Source organism: Colletotrichum graminicola (assembly GCF_000149035.1).
Source record: "Colletotrichum graminicola M1.001 genomic scaffold supercont1.11, whole genome shotgun sequence".
In the NCBI taxonomy this organism is placed as follows: domain Eukaryota; kingdom Fungi; phylum Ascomycota; class Sordariomycetes; order Glomerellales; family Glomerellaceae; genus Colletotrichum; species Colletotrichum graminicola.
Window position 1 is genome coordinate 411,853 of NW_007361015.1, and position 18,236 is coordinate 430,088.

Here is an 18,236-nt window from a genome sequence, read left to right on the forward strand (position 1 = left end):
GATCCGCCCATACAGACAAACTTGCCCCGAAAAAAGTTCGCGGCAAAACACGCCATCCAGCGACTCGTAGACGACGGCAGACCCTTTTGATCTCACGGAACCATGAAAACCGATCGCGGCTCAGCAGCGGCCGTGGACGGCGAGGCCTGCTGCACATGCGCGAAGCTCCTCGCCTCTGTCCCCCGACACAGCGCCGCCACCGAGAAGCCACTCCCGGACGACAGGCGACCCGAGTGCTGCTCTCGAGTCATCTGCGGAAACTGCATCCACGTTCGCTTGCCCGCGCTCCCTCGTGCTTCCCTAACCCCCTCGTTTTGGAGTTTGCTGACCGCATGCAGAACAACCCCCGTTTCGCATCCTACTGCCCGTACTGCCAGACCTCCTCGGCGCCCTCTGTGCTACCCCCGAACCTCAGGGACCCGCCGTCGTACAGCTCCTTCCCGCCGACGCACCACCTCTCCTCCGGCGCTCCGGCGGCCCCGCCTCCGCCGTACGCGCCCAGCGCCGCCGACGCACCTCTGGACGAAAAGAGCGGCGGCTGTGCCCCGTCGTCGTCGTCCTCGACCGCGACGCCGCCCGAGGACACCCTCCACTTTCTGGACCACGAGCACGACACCATCGCCTCGCTGTCCCTCCGTTACGGCGTGCCCGCCGCCGTCCTCCGCCGCGCCAACAACATCGCCAGCGACCACCTCTTGCAGGGCCGCCGGACGATCCTCATCCCGGGCGAATACTACGCCGCCGGCGTGAGCCTGTCGCCGCGCCCCGTCGAGGGTGAGGAAGAGGAGCTGCGCAAGAGCCGCATCCGCCGCTTCATGACCGGGTGCAAGGTCTCCGACTACGACGTCGCCGTGCTGTATCTCGAGCAGGTCGGCTACGACCTCGCTGCGGCGATGGAGGCCTACCTGGACGATGAGGCTTGGGAGAGGAACAACCCCGTGCAAGAGGGCGGAAAGAGGAAGAAGAGCAAAGCCGCACCGCGTGATCGCGGGCCCTTTTGGAGGGGCTCTGCGTGAGAGTATGTAAGGGGGGAGGGGGGATTTCAGAAAGCTGGCATCTTCATGCGACACTTGGCACAACCACATGAGTGTTGGTTCGGCGTTAGGGGCATCTGGTATTTATTAGAACTCTTTTCTTTTTCATTGGCATCGTCATCATGTCCTGAACCACCATACTGCTCTGTTTGGCCAGTATAAAAAACGCCGCTACCATATACCGTTGTAACGCTTTGTACACAATCCGTGCAAACATGTCCCAGCGTCTTCCGTCTCCTGCGCGAAGATCGATTTCGGGAAGCAAGCAAACCTGTCCCATAAGAAGAAAAGCAAAAGAAAAAAAACACCCCGCCGGTCAACAGCCCTTAAAAGGCGGACCGTGTACGAATGTCCGAGATTTTCCTCTCAATCTCCCGAACCGAGCGGTCAAGCTCGCCGGCGATCATCTGCTTCTTTTCGCTGGGTAGGAGTGTGTACCTCTCGCACAGGTCGCCATCGATGACGCCCTTGACGGGGACATAGTAGCCGCGGTACATGAGGTGGTCTCTGCCTGCGAGGGGCGCATCTTCGGTGCGCATATGCTGCTCGAGGTTCTGGAAAAAGTCTACATCTTCGCGTGTGACGAAAGGGATGAAGACGCCAATAGTGCCGTTGATGCCGCTCCAGAGGAGGACGTCCTGGCCACCGACAACCAGACTCGTCTTGGTGATGCTGGTGGGTACGTCTTGGGTATACGAGTGGGCGAGAAGACTGAGGCGGTGAGGGGTGCCGTGCAGGTAGTCCCTGGTATTAATAAGGTGCAGACCACCTGATTCGTCATCCGCTTCTTGGGTCGCCTTCTCAGAGCAGCGGACGAGGAACATGTTGCCAAATTTATCGCCTCCAGCAACTGATTCGTAGTCGACCATGGTGGTACAGGTGACCCATCGGGAGACGGTGTCATCCACAAACGGAATAAGTTTGTTGGTGGTGGGCTTGTAAACGACGTAGGTGATGCCGTGCTGAACGTCGCCGACGATGATACGGCTTCCTTGTGTGCTCAGTGACACAATCAGCTGAGGGGTTACGTCGGCTTGAGCCTTCCTGAGCATCTGTCTCAGACCCAAGTCGTATATCCTCAAGGTCTTCCCGATTCCAGCAAGGAGTCTTCCTTGGAAACCGAGAAGTGCTGAAGGGGGTTCTTCGACCTTGGTTTTGTGAATGAACTCTAGTTCGTGGCCATCCTCGCCGAAACGGTACACATGAATGTAGCCTTCAGAGAACTGGCGAGGGTTGACAACCATATCCTTGCCTGTGCCGACGATGAGGAAGCTCTCGCTATCCTGACTAGCAAAAGACACGATTGCAGCGCTGACAGCTGCTTCGTTGTTGTCGAGATCAATGGTCTGCAAGACCCGTTGATCCTCAGCCAAGGGGTCGATGACACTTATGCATGAAGCCCATCGGCCCTTGCCCTTGGGGTAGCCGAACTCGTCAGGTGGGAGGATCCGGGCGTCGCCATTCACAACGCCCGGTTCTGCGATGAGCTTGGCTCGGAGATCAGGGGGTAGCGTGTTGTTATCTGCCTCGATGGTATAAAACATGGGATACTCTGGGTGTTTGAGAAGACGCCTCGGAGTGTAGCTGAGGGGTATCGACTTTTGGGTAATAGTGTCTCCGAGATTCTCAATTGCAAAAATTCTATACCTTGTCAGTGCTGGCCAAGGCAAAAACAACCAAGAAAAAAGTAGGTTACGATATGACTCAGTAGGAACAATTGGTATGTTGCGTAAGACCTCATAGCACTTTGGCATAGGATCCCAAATTTCTCATCACGTCATAGAAGGGGTAGAAGGGGTAGTGCAGAAAGAAAAGTGCTTACCTCAACGATTGACCCTGAATGCCGACAACACCTTCTTCACACTGCTCACTGCTGAAGTTCCAAACCCATTCGAGGTCGACGTAGTTCAGGGGCGTAACCAAGAAGCCTCGAGTGATGGGATCGGAGTATCCAAGCCATGGACGGGAGCTTAATCCTATGACGCAAGTCCGTCCTTGGACAGTAACTTGGAACAACCGCACCGGCTTGGGGCCAAGGAACTTCTGTCTCGTGTCCGTCAGCTCCCCAGTAACCTCGTCCAAAACCGTACGAAGGTAGACTCCAGAGTGGAGCCCAATGTGAAGGTAGAGGGTTGATCCGCCAGACGACGAGTCATCCATGGCAATGATTGCCAAAGACGATGGAGGTGCAGTCAACGCTTGCACTGACTTGCTTTCGAGCGTCGACTCGGGGTCCAGCGACAAGACACGTACGGTGCTATCATCGCAACCGACTGCCAAAAATGAGCTTCGCAGACGCCCTTCCGGAACTTCACCCAAGCTCAGACAGGTAACGGTTCCGAACATTTCCTTCTTCTCGTCGTACTCGGCCAGAGATCCATCGCCGTCCATTTCAAAATAGACTATCTCACCCGAGCTGAGAGCAACCGCAACCTGGTGCTCGTTTGTCGTGGCTGCGACAATGGACCGATGCTGCGGCGCTGCCCACTCGTTGACTTGGCCCTGTCGAATATGACGAATGCCTTTGGGGTGAACCTGAATGAGTCCATCCTCGCCCAGCAGCTGTGCAGCCAGCGTGGGCACAGACGTCAGGAAGCCGGAGTCACTGACTTCCTCGACAGTCTCGCCGATGCTCAAGACCAGTGTTCCGTTGGTGAAAGACAGCACGATGTAAGCGTCATACTGGTCGCCGCGGTTCAACTTCAACGTCCACACGGCCGAGGGAATACCGGGTAGCTCTGAGGCCACAATCTCGTTTACTTCCAGGCCATGCTTCAGCATCCTGAATGTGCTGCGAGCGCCATTGCCGCATGCCGTATAGATTTGTGGAGCGTCCTCGCCAGTCAAATTGGCCACCTTGCAGTCAAGCAGGGGGTTCATCGAGTCGATACTCTCCACAAGCGCAAGGTTCTCCAGGGGTCTTGGGTGAAAATAAACGGCGTCATATCCGGCCTTGGGATCCGTGGGGAAGTCGTCGCTTGAGAATTCCAGTTCCTCGTCGTCATCTCCAAGCTTCTCGAACTGGTAGAACTGATGGTTGCCGAACTGACTTGCGGCATACAAGAAACCACTCTTGAGAATGCACAAGCTGGATGAGACCGGTATGGTATCGAAATACTTGATCTTGAGCCTCTTAACCTCGCCGGTGGGGTTGCCGTCAGCGTCCTCGACCATATCGATGGTGGCCTTGAAGAGGTCTCCGTCTTCGGTCTGGATGAGGAAAAAGAAGGCGCCAGCACTGCCCTTGAGCTTGTGCATCACGCCGGAAACAACGTGACGCTTTCTTGACGGGTCTTCCGTCGCACCGCGCCTACGCGGGATCGGTACGCGGAAAGCTTCTTGGTTCGAATGCCTATATGTAATGTTCTCCTCGCCACAGACTAAGACTCCACTGGGTCCATCCTGACCGCCAGGAACTTGGAAAAGTAGGGATGCCGTGGGGTCGACTGGCTCAGACCATTTCCTGACGACATGGTTCAAACCCAGGTCCAACTCGTAGTACACAAGTTGAGTCTCTGCTTCACGAGCTGCCTCTCCCGTAGGATCTTGGTCCGCTTCTGTGTACTCAATCTCAAGCGCAGCAAAGACCGGGTTTGCATATCCGACATCCAGGGCAACCATGGACAAGACAAGGACACCAGGCTTGTGTGCTTCAAGAGGCGACGAGATTGTAAGCTCTGCCTGCGAGTTACGATTGAGAACGTAGACAAGCTTGTTCTTCTCCACTGAGGCAATCAAGCACGCTCTGCCCTTAGGATCGCAAGCCAGATACTCCCCAGGTATGACTCGCCTGACCCCAGACTTGCCGAACGTCTCCAGATGCAGACGTTGGAATCGGTTCTGGGCAGGAATGTACTCGATGATGGTTATCCTTCCAGAGTCAGTCGCGAGAATGAGGTAGTCTTTTGACACAAGGTCAGCAAAGTCCTTTGAAAATCACGCCTCGCCTCCGAAGTCTATCGACATTGACTGCGAGGACACCTGTCGCGATGACCAAGCTTCTCAATCACTAAGTGAAGCTTCAAATGGGACAATGGGCACGAGACTTACCTTTGTTGCTTCCAGCCAGACGGAACGCGGCCATTGATCGGATGATGCCGAATATGTCGTGAGAGAGCAAAGTGATGACTTTGCCCTGCGACGGGTCCGGGCGGAGCAGTGTCAGCCGCGACCCCGACGCCGTTATAATGTTCTGCTCCTTCGTTCCTGAAAACTGACCCAATACCGCCTGGGTGACATTTGTAGGCGGTTGAAGGGTCAGGGAGTACAAGAACATGTTTGAGGTCGTCGCCATAGTTGCAGCTGAGCGCAGATAGCCTGCGCGGCCTCAAGGTTCGAGCTCGAATGGATGATCGAGGCACGAGACGCGGTGGTGTTTTTTGGAGTGTTGGGGGGTTGGGAGGCTGGGGAGCTCTAGCACAAAATTTCAAGAAGCTCCAGGTTTCCACTCGGCGCCTGAGACGAAGTTCGCTAGGCATGGTGGGACCGGCGGCGGCGGCACTTTATTGATCCGAGCTCCTCCAAAATTTCGGGTCGGCAGGCATGAGCGAGCTCCCGCAGGTTGCTGGAACGGAAGTGTTCGTGGTATAGTCGCAGACCACGCAACTGGGTTTCCGTCACACCAATATGGAGCCAGTATTGCGAAGAGCAGCATCCAGCGCTTGTGGACAATGCTCTGCAATGCTGAGGAGGCAATTGATTGCCAATGAGCTCTCCAGAGCCTCCCCTCGAATCGCGTCAGCCCACTCGATCCGAAGCCTCCATTCCACTGTTACCCGGAAATCCAAGGCGAACAATGTACCTGCGAGACAGTTCTCTTCGACGCCAAAAGCATATCAGGAAGCAGCTGCTGTCAAGGTCAATGCCAAAGAAACCCAGACAGCTCCTAAACTTCGACCGGACGATCTATTCCACTCCTTCACGAACTCGCCCATCCCTGAGATCCGCCGCCGTGCGGCTTTCATGAGGCAGCATGCGTATTGCCCTCACCCAGAGCACCGCGCGACTCGAGTTCCTACCGTTGCGCCCCACGGAGAGGAAACTCAGTCGTCAACGGGCCAGCTCGCGCCAGCGCACGTCGATTTCGAATGCCCCGACTGCGGAGTCCCCGTCTACTGCAGCAAGGAACACTGGATGGATGACTACGAGGCTCACCTTGAGATCTGTGACACTTTGAAGGAGATCAACGAAGATGACCATGACCTTCGATCTGGCCGCGCGTTCCCCGAGTTCGTCATGGCGGATGATCAGATGCCTGAGGCTGTCGTTAACATGACGAACTGGGATACCTTCATGTACAGCCGCGAGTTCGAGGCCATAAACGACGAGCGCAGCATGCGCCAGGTTACGAAGATGCTCACATACCCCATCACTATTGGCAGCGTTCTCCACGAGCTGAGCCCCTACAGCATTAAAAAAGGAGAGAGGTTGACGAGCGAGGGCTTGAAGAGTTTGAGTGGTGAGTCTGGCAACACTAACGCCGGAATGGCCTTGGGACTGACGCCGTGATAGCTTTACGGTATACCCTTCACCCTCCTCTATCCGGAAAGGGTACAACTATGAAGGATCTCCGTCCTGAGGCTCCTCCTGTACGGATCTTCTGCCTGGGTGCTCGTGCCGAATCATCGCTGCCCAGAAACGTCTGGCTCCAGCTCGCGCATCTGTTCCCCGAGAGCAGGGTCCACCTCATCTTTATCGGCCCGGAGAGCATGGCGAACCGCGATGACGAGTTCCCGTTGCCACCGCGAACTCCCGAGAACCCCTTCGGTATGGTGGTCGAAGACCGGATATCGCACAAGATGAAGATCAGCACTATCGTGGACTACTACCACACCATCCACAAGACCGGGTACTTTGCACCGTACGACCCATATTTTGACTGTTTCTGTCTTTTCCATCCCGGTTTGGGCCATCCTGCAAGCAGCCACGAGTGGACGGAGACGCTCCCGCTACTCTTGGAGACGAAACTCCCCATTATTGCCACAGGCTATACCCAGTTCGACATGGAGCGGGACATTGAATGGGTTCGCAAGACGGCCGCCGGCGAGTTCGATGTGCTGCTGGAGCCCGGTGAAAACCTCTTCCGCAGCTTGAGGTGGGACATGAACGATCTGGATCCTCAGGATGTCAGTTGTGGAAACTGGGGAGTATGGGCGTTCCGTGGAAAGAGGTACGCAATGCAAATATGACAGCGATATGACTCAGTGCTGACTTGCAATAGATACGAGACGACCAAGAAGGACGACGAATAGGTGGCAGCTGTATTCACCGGAATCATGAAGCAGGGACGTTGCCTGGCCTGATACAGGGCCCTGAGAATAAGTGTACTATACTCTTTACCGGCATGTGCATTGTACAACAGGAGATGGAAAAAATAAAATAAAGACCACGTCGACTCGTATCATTCGTTGTGTGTGTTCTGCGCAAATCAAGAGAACATGCTTGCTTTCTTTAGAAGCACTGTACGGATACACTAAGTGCGCAAAACCGAGTTGCTTCCATCATCCACTGCCTAGGTAGGTAGGTAGGTGGTTAAAATCACTAGTTGGCCAAGACATGTGTTCTTAATACCTGGAGTTTAAGGTTGAATGGATTTATGTCTGCTTCATGTGAATCTGACTCGCATTGGCAAGACAAACGCATGCGTTGTTAAATCTTCGACTGGGATAAGTGCCAGCGCGTCATATGCAGATGCAGGCTAGGTACTCCGATAGGCGCCTTATGTAAGTCTGTCTAAGGTTCTACAAGAAGGGGGGCTGCAGCGCACAGGACCATGGCCGTTGAGGCAACTGCAACGGGAGACCAGCCCCTCCCTGCAACCTGACCGGTGCCGGGGGGAAGGTCCCCAGTTTCCCGCCCGCCATCACTCGCCCACCTCACAGATCAGCGTCGTCCGAATTCTTGCTGCAAGCCAAAGTCGACGACAGCTCTTTATTTAACCACCATCACCGCCAAAGGGCCATACGCGCCCAACCCCACCTTCGGCAGACCATGAGATTGCGGTTGCGACAAACATAGACGGCCATGGCAGCTGTCGCCACCCCTCGCGCTTCGACGCCGCGCCCCAAGGGCCCCGCGACAGTCAGCTTCACGACCGATATCCCTACACCTCTGCCTACCCCCGGCACCGACCGATCCCGTCCTCCGCTGCAAGCCAACCATTCCGTTCGCCGCTCCGCTCGGTCTACGCCGACAGACTTCCTCTCCGATAAAGCAACCGCTGCCTTCATCCGTCGCGTTCTATGCTCCAAGCATCTGGCTGAAAGAGGGAGGGCAACCCCTGCCCCCATCGAAGAACTGCTTCCTCCCTTGACCAGCCGCAACGATGTTGATCTGCAGCTATATGCACTTATTTCGGTCATAATAAGGGAATATGTTCAAGTATGGTATAGCAAAATCACTCCTGACGACACCTTTGTCGACGAAGTCGTCCAAATAATTGCCCATTGCACGAGAGCTTTGGAGCAACGACTACGAAAGGTCGATTTGGAAAGCCTTTTGTTCGATGAGCTACCCGATTTGGTGGACAGACACATTTTAGGTGGGATGATCATACACAGTCCTCCCAATACTTCTCGCTGATAATCGGCCCAACAGCATATCGCGCGGCGCATGATCCCGTTTCTAAGCCTCCAACAGAGGTAGACCCTCGAGACGTGTACCACTCGCTTTGCCCTCTGGCCCCTTTGTCGCCCATACCTCGTCCAGAAGACCCTTCGTCTGTCGCGACTCAGCAGGGAAACGAGGCGATCTACCGTCAGCTATTGGTTCAGGGCGTATTGGCCGTTCTCCTGCCAACCGAAGATCTCGAAAACGACTGCCTAACCTCCTTAGTCGGCCAAATCTTTTCCGAGCTGATTATCGGCAACGTCCTCGCCAATCGACTTTCGCAACCGTGGCTCATTTACGAATGTATCATCATCCTCACTCGAGTCCTTGAAAAGAAGGAACCAGAACCTATCGAAGGAGGGGTTGCCGGTTCTGCCCCGGCCGGGTCAACATCCGCGGCCCCTAGACCGGTCCGTCGCAGCTGGTCCATTCAGGGGGCGTTCTGGTCGTTTGTACAATGGATATTCCTCGCCTTCACATCTATCCGTCTGCTCATAGTCACTCTCGCTATGTCCTCATCCTTGCCTCCGCGGTCGGACCGCGACCTGAATGAGAAACATGAGATGACTGGTCAAATATCGAATCCGAAAATGTCGAATCCTGCCATTAGTTCGAACGAGGCGCGACCAGTAAAGACGCCTATCGCCGCCTTCAAGCTGTGGACATGCATATCGGACTTGATCGAAATGGACACCCGCATGCCTTGGTTGAGCGGAATGCTGTCACTGCTACAGCTTGGAGCCATGAAAGGCCCAGGCCGTGTTGCTGGTGTCAACGGAGCCATGGACAGGTAGGCAACTGCCCTTCACTTTGTCCCTCCCCTTTATGGAACAATCGCGTCACACCGCATGAGGTTCGAGTCACTGGACCTCGGGCCAGCTCCAGTGGGCGGCTAGAAACACCACGTCAGGCAAGTGCGTGAGACGAGACATCCGCTTTCATGATGGTCTAGTGGGCTGCATATTGAGTGGATTTGTTGATGAGGGTTGTTACGGCTTCCAACCGCACGGCTTGGGGTGCACGTAACAATGTGGTCGAGTCTTGTAGGACCGCGCGAAAAGGCCGAGATATGCTGTGCGACACACTCCCTCCCGGCCCATTCTGCGACCCAACCCTGACTTAACCTCTCTCCCCGATTCCTCGAAACATGCAGTTGCATTCCCTGGACCTCGTGGCCTCCAGCCAATCGCAGCACGTTTCGATGTTGCTCGCCTCCGATTTGCTTGATAGGGCTCGCGGGGCCGCGCTCCCATCCACCAGCAAGCCTCATTTACGCGCCCAGGTCCAGCAAAGAACATTACTTTGCAGGGGTTCTCTCATCACCGTCATCTCTTCACCCGCGTTCGCCTGCGTAGACGCCATCCCGGGCACTTTAACCGTCGGCCTTCGCCTCTCTTCGCCCCACTGCCATCCCATTCTGGTTGTGGAATTGGGAACGCATGTCCGGTTCAGAGTCTTACTTCTAAGACCACTGTCAAGATCCAGCTCATGAGGCGGCTTGTCAAGGGCTCCTCGTCCCTGACCGCCTGTCGACGCCTTGGATCGATGCGGCGGCACGGTCTCGATCACAAACAGTGACTCGACCCGTCCCGAAAACCCCGGGCTGATAGGTTGCCCTCCCCCGGCGGTTAAATGCCTGGATGTCCCCCATGATCCTATGCGAAGCTTGGGTTGGCTCGTTCCGAAAAGACGAGGTGCACCCCAGGCTGGCATGTTACACACCATCTCCTATTGCGAAGACAACCACACGCACAATGCGCGCAGACTTTTCAACAGGCCGTTTTTAGGAGCGACTACGAGATATCGAGGCTTCCTTCTATCTGGGTTGCGAATGCTTCGCCTGCGTCTTCGTATACCAAACCTGGAGGCAATATCTTCGACTGGCTCTGCATGAGACTTGCCGCCAGCCCATCATCGGTGGTGGCTAACCCTTGTCCCGCTTCTCGTGTTACCATTGCCCAGCCGTGCCCATTCCTTTCTTGTGTCGTCCTATCTCCTGCTTTCTAGCCCCCTTTGCCCCATTTCCCCTCCCGCAGATCGTTGCTTCCCTTTGTCAGTCCACACATGGAAGGCCCTGCGACCCCCACACACTGAGCGTTGTGACTCTGAGTCGGAAGTATGCCCAGGACTGACAAAGAGCGCTTGCCGCGTCGAAATACAGGCTTATTTCGCACACCATCCACCAACGCCTCGACGCTGCATACCTGCCGGGCCTTCTCCGTTCCATCCGCGCTGCCCTCTTCCCTAACAACGCCCCGGGTGTCTCGACAATGGTGGCCCCCTCCTCCGACAACGAACTGCGTGCTCTGCGGCGCAGGTGCGCTAGCGCCATCCAGGCCAAAATCCCGCCATGGTTGGCCAACCTGTACCTGGGCGGGCGAGGCCTTGGCCTCCGGTGGCGGTCCGGTCCGGCCTCAAAGCCTGCCTTGAGTGAGAATGAGGCCGATGGCCTCAGCAAGGTTGACGGTGGCGGCAAAGAGGCCGACGCCATTGCCAATAGTGGCAACGACAATAGCAGTGATGGAAGCGATGAGGACGTTGGCCAGCAGCAGATGCTCTCCGAAATCGAGGAGGGAATTCTTGATGTCTTTTCGGACGAGTACTGCAACAAGCACCTCGTGTACAGCATCCTGGAGCTGATCCTGGTGAGGTTGATGCCGGAGCTGGCAGAGAAGGGTGTCACCGAGCTCTGGGAGGAGCGTCTGAGCCTATGATGGATCCTTACAGTGCTGTCCCCCCCTTTTTTTCTACGATCGTTCATTTCTCGTGTTTTAGATACCCTTTCTGTCGGAGACGCCTGCAACGTAGTATTCTTTCTCTTATGATCTTTCACATGATTTGGTGCGTGCATAGTGAGGCGATGGAAAGAGAGAGAAACAGCGTATTTAGTTCGTGTGCTTTGCGGACCAGTTGGGATTTGGGAAGAGGGAAAAGGGGGCTAATCCCCTGGAAATGAAATGCAATAAAGGGGCCGCCCGGTTTTTCTTCTTGGTTTCCCACGCGTTCTCTGGCCGGGGCAACGCGAGTCTGTCTGCATCGGCCGAGCGAAGGGAAAGGTGGTCGGTCCCCTTTGCCGTCTTGACTGCGACTCGGGGGGCGAGATGCCTCTCACCCCTCTTTGTTCAACATCGTATCCCCATCATCCTCTGGCCCTTCCCACCCACGAACGTGATGCTGTGTTTCTCGCTGCCCTGCCCTCCATCCCGGCACTGTCCTGAGCCGCTGATCGATTATGATAACCCAGGCCCGTACCTGCCCGTGACGAAGACCATCACCGGAACACCTCTGCTTCCTAGTCTTGCCCATAACCACCCACGCCATGCTGATCAGCCCCTAATCAAGATAGAGGGCCAAAAGAAAAAAGAAAACACCGAAATAGGAGTAGAAGAGAACCCCATCTTCCAATGCAGAGAGCGTGAAAGAAAGATAGTACAGTGAAGAATTTGAATGAAAGTCCAAACATGAGGCGATAGAAAAACTTCCAAAGGTTCTCGTCAATGAAGCTATGAAAAGGCTTCAAGGGATAAGGGTCATGGCTGAAGCAGTCGCGCAATGGGGAATTTCGGTCTTCGCGTGAGCGGAAAGTTCTTCCCATTAGGGGACGGTTGTGTGATTTGGGTATATGAATAGGTTGATTGTGGCGTCGAGCATGGTAAAGCTGTTCTGAGTGTGAAAATGACAAGAAAAAATGTCAGCTGCGCAGACGTCGTCTAGTACACTCTTTCCCGGTTCTGTAACGATAAGGTATATTTCTGCCATATTCCAGTGTCGTGAGACTGGGAACCGGGGGGATGAGGCGCTCGAACTCGTCATCGTGAAGTTCCAAAAAAAGGATTGGCCTCGATATACATCGAGCGAGGCCTGGAAATTGTCGTGAGACTGAAACCTTGTATGCCTGGGGCTTTTTTTATACCCTGTGAGAGGTAACGCTGATGGTATGTTTTTTTCTTCTTCTTTTTCCCGAAACCGAAACCTGGTCACGGCAAGGTGGTTGCGTTCTTCGCAGAACTCTCGCCGATTCTAGAGATTGGTGAGACCAAGATGATGTTTCGTCGTCCTGTTGTCGTTGCCCACACATGCATGGGCGAAGTGGTTGTTCCCAAATCCAGTCCGAAATGAAAGCAAGCGAACGCCTATAAAGCAAAAAGATATTTCTGTGGAGAAAAGGGCCACCGGTAGTCGAACCGATATGGGTTTGCCTGTGTAGAGCCATCCGGAAAAGCGGCGAAGTTGTGATTCCTACGTCCGGACCGGTTCGGATTTGATTTCGAGAGACATCGGGGGAGGATGTTGCGGTGACATCTCAGTATCTCCCTCGGGGATTCGATCCAAAATACCCAATGGCTGAGGCGCGCCAGACTTAACAAGCTGATGCTGCTGCAGTCGAAGCTTTTCCGTTAGCCTTATCATCATCATGTACTCCGTTTGATCCAGCAGCGCTCCTCCACTATTGTTCTGAATGTAGCTCAGTAGAGTATCCGCTGCCTTGCGAGCATCCTCCTGAGTAGGCGACGTCGGAGAAGATCCCGCAGGAGTTGCGGCTGATCGCCCAGCAATACTGCCGTTACTGCTGCTGTGGTGCAAATGAGGCGAAGAGGTAATAGCAGTATCCAGACCAAAATGCGGCACTGTCATTTCATGAACAGGGGAATCCAACGCGGAAGACGGTGCCGTGGACGCAGGATGGTACTTCGGAGTCATAGACTCTGTTGCCTCGGTCTGATTCATGTACTCAATGTCAAGAGTCGGGAAAGTCTGGCTTCTCGGTCTCTGGAAGTTCGAGGCGGCTCCTCCGTGTAGTTGACGGGATGGGTCGTTCGAGATAAACTGACCAGTGTTGGGGTCAGGGGAGAATGTGAAAGTTGCCGTCGGGCTCATGGCGCTCCCGGAGAAGGACGAGTTACCTGCGTCTGTCAAGGCACTGTTGAGAGATGACGTGCTTTGCGAGTTGGGGTGTTTGTACGGGTTGCCTTCCCCGTAACCGACAAACCCAAGCCCGTGCACGACGTCCTCATCGCTTCTATCGGCTGACAGCGGAGACGGGTGTCCTGTCGGGGATGTCGGCGACATAGCAGATGCCCCAAGTGATGGAGAGCCAGAGAGCTTCACGTGGTCTGTGATGTTCGTCTCCGATGCCCGGCGTAAGAGCTTTCCTGAAACCAAAATGTTCCTCTGTTTGAACCGCTCAAGCCAAGTGGTGTTGATGGACTTCATCTGGCTGGCTTCAGCGCCGTTGGTAGTGCGGGAAAAGTGCTTCGCTTGATCAAGAATCTCGTCGTCACTCGGGGTCAACCCAACTTGCTGCTGTCTCCTGACCCACGCGGCAACAGCTCGGTCAATGTCCGGAAACTTGCCCTTGTTGTGCCGCCTCCCAGCAGGAGACTGGCTCCTGTCTGCCTCTGGGTTAAGATACTTTTCTTTGTTCCGTAGGACTTTGGATACGGTGCTGGGAGACCAATGTTAGAGAACCACTGCTTCCATCATGCATTCTGTTGCACAAACCTACCTTCTTTCGACGCCGAACATGGCACCGATATCCGTCTGCTTCACATTGGGATGCTCAGCAGCATACTGGCACATCTTTTTTCGGTCGTCGTCGGTCAAAACCCTACGCTGCTGAGGCTGTGGGCCGTTGGATAATCGTGTCGATCTGGAGGGCGCCGGAGCAACTACCGGTGCCATCCCCAAGGGCGGTGCCGAGTAGCTGTTGGGGTTCGTCAGCATACTGGGCCACGTTGGCTGAGAAGGTATCATGAGCATCGGAAGTTGCGCATGAGACTGTTGTTGGTGTGACTGCATCGACTGGACTGGAGCTGGTGGAGGAGGCATCCTGCCGATTGATTCGGACGGCAAGCCATGAGTGACTGTCGGCATGAAAGCGAAACCTCCATAATCGGAGAGGCTATTCTGATGGCCGTACGGGCTCATGTCTCCCCAGCCCTCGTTGCTGAAGGATGCGTGATTGTGAGCCATGTGGCTGTCTTCGTCCTGAGCCAGGTGGTTGTTCTGGTCCATGGTGGCAGTGCCCACGATGGAGTGGTTCATTGCTTTATTATATCACTCTCTTTGGCTTGAATCGAAGCCCAGTAAGTCAAGTGGGTAGTCTGCAAGCGGCAATATCTGGCTGACCAGTCGTCGTCGAAACCAGGTCCCAGGTTGGTGATGGCGAGGAGGGATCGTGCCGGAAAATCTACCTTGACTGATGGGATGGACGACACCAGTGTGGGGATTCCTGTTCCCGACAGATATTGGTCGGGCTTAGTTTCATGAACAAGAAACGACATGCATGATAGAAAGGGCCAATTGGTCTGAAGGCGCGGCGTGCAGGCGGTCTGCTCTGTAGGTTAAGAAGCCCTGGAGCTTAGAGTGACTTGGACGGAGGTGCGTTGCAGGCTGCAGAAGAGCGATTGGGGAACCAGGGGTGGAGGGGGGATATCGTCTTTGAGTCGAATCGCCTGATCGTATCTCTTCCCGCAGGTCCTTTAGACGAGAAGAGCCGGGCCTAAATACAGGTTCTGGGGTTTGGTTTCGAGCGCGTGCTTAAAATGCTGGTGCGACAGTCACCTCATCGAGTAGCCACGCAGTTGATCCGGTACTGTATCAAGGCAGCCCGACTCGCCTATAGCCTCTGACCCAGGTGTCTCTTGTGATGTTAATTGGCACCAAGACAATAGGCGGCTGAGTTGCTTGGGCAATCCGTTTCTTGACGTTGGATCAACCTGTGAGGAAAGGGGTTGAAGAGGTGCGAGGAAAGAAAGATGTTTGCTCGGTGAAAACGCTGATGCCGGAAAGAAAGGCTTGTGTGATTGTTCTGGTGACCAGTGAAGGGCGGAGAAGGACGAGCCTGGCAGTACCGGAGAGTCGAATTGGGCCAGTAGGATGAGAAGAGCAGATAGTAGTACGCTACGAGGGTCAGACGCCGCGGTGCATGAGGCAAGGCTTGAAGACAGAACTGGCAGGTCGGGGTTGGGGTAGGCGGGCTTCTCAGATAGTAATACTACCAAGCACACGGAAGGATGAGGGTTGTGTGGGTGGTGGTGGGCCGTATTGCACATATGTAAAAGCTGCAGGCAAAGGCAGCGGGTACTATGTAAGTACCGGCAAGGATATTTGAGAAGGAGGGGGGTGTTCCACCTGCTTCTGGGGCGTGTGGTGTGTGGTGGGCATATGGTCGAATCCAAGTCGGACTGGGGGTCGTGTGCTAACAGCCTGGCAAAGAATGACATGGGGGTTTGAGCAGTACTAACACCATGTAATCGCCCGGGACAGACGAAAAGGAGTAAGAAGTTCGTAGGCTGTCTTGCCTTTGGTTGATGGCACAAGGTGAAGAGAACTAGGCCCAGATTCCCATGGTTGAGTTGTCTGTCGGAAAAAAAGCGCCGGCAGTAACCGCAGGCCTGATAGGCTTGACACGTAACGGGCCCATCCAACGAAACATACCGACGGTAGTTTTATGCGTGAAGCGTCATGATATTTGCAGGGGGTGAGATAGGAACAGAAGCATGGAGTGATTGATTTGACTTGGCCCTCGCAGCCGGCGTGAGCAGAATGTCGAAGACAAAGTAAATTGCAAGTGCAACGAAACGGAGTTATGGGATTCCTGGGCGATGGTTGTCGACGGTGCGAGTGTTTTTCGACCAAAAAAAAAAAAAAAAACCCCCATCAGAGTCTCTGACAACGATTGATATCCAACTAGGCCTTCAAAGACGCCACGGCTAGGGATATGTAGAGGAGCTAGAAGAAGCCACTGGCTCCGTTTTGTCTCCGTTGTCGCATGGGCGAGAAACGACGGGCCATCTGGAAGACGGTCTTGACGGGAATGGAGCAAGCCACACACAGGCACTAGTTAGGTGCTGATTCGGTTCCGTCTCGTCTCGTCTCGTCTCGTCCTGTAGCGCGTTGTCTAGGCCCAGCCTCGCCTTCGCTTTCCCTCTTGTCTCGGCCGCTCGATGCTGGTAGGCGAACGGCCACTAACCAGTCACATCAACCAATACTTTGGCGTCCGCGCACCGCCCTGCTTTTAACCAAGGGCGGCAGAGCTGATCCTGACAGCTTTCTGGGTGGGTGGCCCGGTGGTGCGGATAGTGAGATTCTGTAGGACACTCCGATTCTGTATCACCCAGGAAACGTGACGACAGCCTGCGGGCGTGGAACAGATGGCCGAAGGAAAAGAAAGGCCAAAAGCGAAATGTTACAGAAACGGTTGCTTGGACGATCAATAATCAGGAGAGGCTGAGTAGGGCTTTGGAAACAAGAATTGCGCGCCAATGAGCTGGCATCAGGACCTGCTTTGCGCTGAGATTACCACCCACACGACACGCGGGCACCCACGAACTATTAGGTGCCATGCTCACTGGAGCCGTGGTCCAAGACGGAGGGATATATCCCAAGGCTGGACGGAGTTTTAGCATCCTTGCCGGGCTCAACACATTGACTGTGTGAAGACGGATGAGATTGAGATGCAGGCAGCTGAGGTCGGGCAGCCCAAGCCTGAAAGGCATGGCCTTGCGAGCGGTAGTACAAGGGGCGGCAGTAGACTCCTCTTCCATCACCCACACTTACCAACGCCCTAGCAAGGGCTTTAGTTGACAAGACGCAGGCAAGAGACCAGATGATAGATGGACCGTTGCCAGTGTAAGCGACGGGTACTGTAGTGTAGCAGTGCCTTGTTAGGACGAGACGAGAGCTAGACGTCGAATTGGCAAACATGACGATGTGTGTGATAAGATGGTATATGGCATAGTAACAATTTGACGGCTGGCCGGGTGGGCTGGAAGAGTGATATTACTGATGTATCGATACTGCCTCCCGCCTGCCGTGTCTCTTCCACAAGTGCGTTGTATCCCGAGGCAGATGGACAGGCAATATGACAGGAAACCTTACACATGGACGGGTACGGAACGCCAAAGGGTAAGGAAGGAAACAACGTCGTCCCATCTTGGGCAGTGGGCCGGTGGCCGAGCGTTCAGTGGCTCACCCGTCCTTTCCTTGCCCCCACCAAGACCTCAAGGCACGTACCTATGGACAGGGATACCTGAGCAGAGGGTGCACTGTGAGCGACACGCACTGACTGGCTGGACGGACTGGTGGACCTCTCATAGCTCTAAACTTCGAAAGACCCACTTTGTACCACCATGGTCTGTACTACGTACCTTCCCCGAACGAACGAGGTTCGAACAGAGGATGAGGAGTACCTAGGAGAGGGAAGGAGCAAATAAAGGAAAGAGAGTAGGTAGACAAATGGGCGGGGAAGGAGGGGAGAAGATGAAAAGAAAAAAAAGGAAGGGAACCCCCCCCCATTCCCCCGATGGGACACACCACAATGGGAGGCCTTGACTGACAGGAGAAAATCGCACATGAGCGGCGGACCGGTTGACTAGCCCACATTAAGTTTAAAAGGGGAGCGTTCTACTAACTGAAAGTGGTGCCTGTACTGATGATTACCCAGGCCCATAACGTGTATCCTTTAGTCGGAGTGAACCATCCATGGGCGACCGCTGTCATGCCGCGTCAGGCGCACTCTCCACTCGGAGGCAAGGTGAGGTAACCGCGAGTCGGCATTGCCGCAACCTACCGGCTTGGGGTATCGCCCCA

General features: G+C 54.8%; 6 protein-coding genes across 6 annotated transcripts; 4 read left to right on the forward strand and 2 right to left on the reverse strand.

The window, feature by feature from the left end:
• Window positions 1-102: 102 nt before the first annotated feature.
• Window positions 103-1,016, forward strand: GLRG_03669 (uncharacterized protein; the record flags this gene model as incomplete). The annotated part of the gene is made up of 2 exons (XM_008094354.1): window positions 103-270; window positions 339-1,016. The coding sequence occupies 2 exons, from the start codon at window positions 103-105 to the stop codon at window positions 1,014-1,016; spliced, it is 846 nt and encodes a 281-aa protein (XP_008092545.1).
• A 344-nt stretch (window positions 1,017-1,360) lies between these two features.
• Window positions 1,361-5,328, reverse strand: GLRG_03670 (CPSF A subunit region; the record flags this gene model as incomplete). The annotated part of the gene is made up of 3 exons (XM_008094355.1): window positions 1,361-2,675; window positions 2,857-4,936; window positions 5,085-5,328. The coding sequence occupies 3 exons, from the start codon at window positions 5,326-5,328 to the stop codon at window positions 1,361-1,363; spliced, it is 3,639 nt and encodes a 1,212-aa protein (XP_008092546.1).
• Window positions 5,329-5,660: 332 nt separating this feature from the next.
• On the forward strand, window positions 5,661-7,285 carry GLRG_03671 (uncharacterized protein; the record flags this gene model as incomplete). Its single annotated transcript, XM_008094356.1, has 3 exons — window positions 5,661-6,492; window positions 6,546-7,203; window positions 7,255-7,285. The coding sequence occupies 3 exons, from the start codon at window positions 5,661-5,663 to the stop codon at window positions 7,283-7,285; spliced, it is 1,521 nt and encodes a 506-aa protein (XP_008092547.1).
• A 772-nt stretch (window positions 7,286-8,057) lies between these two features.
• On the forward strand, window positions 8,058-9,436 carry GLRG_03672 (PXA domain-containing protein; the record flags this gene model as incomplete). Its single annotated transcript, XM_008094357.1, has 2 exons — window positions 8,058-8,574; window positions 8,631-9,436. The coding sequence occupies 2 exons, from the start codon at window positions 8,058-8,060 to the stop codon at window positions 9,434-9,436; spliced, it is 1,323 nt and encodes a 440-aa protein (XP_008092548.1).
• Window positions 9,437-10,912: 1,476 nt separating this feature from the next.
• Window positions 10,913-11,356, forward strand: GLRG_03673 (uncharacterized protein; the record flags this gene model as incomplete). The annotated part of the gene is made up of 1 exon (XM_008094358.1): window positions 10,913-11,356. The coding sequence occupies one exon, from the start codon at window positions 10,913-10,915 to the stop codon at window positions 11,354-11,356; it is 444 nt and encodes a 147-aa protein (XP_008092549.1).
• Window positions 11,357-12,881: 1,525 nt separating this feature from the next.
• GLRG_03674 (centromere binding protein B) lies at window positions 12,882-14,687 on the reverse strand (the record flags this gene model as incomplete). Its single annotated transcript, XM_008094359.1, has 2 exons — window positions 12,882-14,088; window positions 14,149-14,687. The coding sequence occupies 2 exons, from the start codon at window positions 14,685-14,687 to the stop codon at window positions 12,882-12,884; spliced, it is 1,746 nt and encodes a 581-aa protein (XP_008092550.1).
• Between the last annotated feature and the right edge of the window lie 3,549 nt (window positions 14,688-18,236).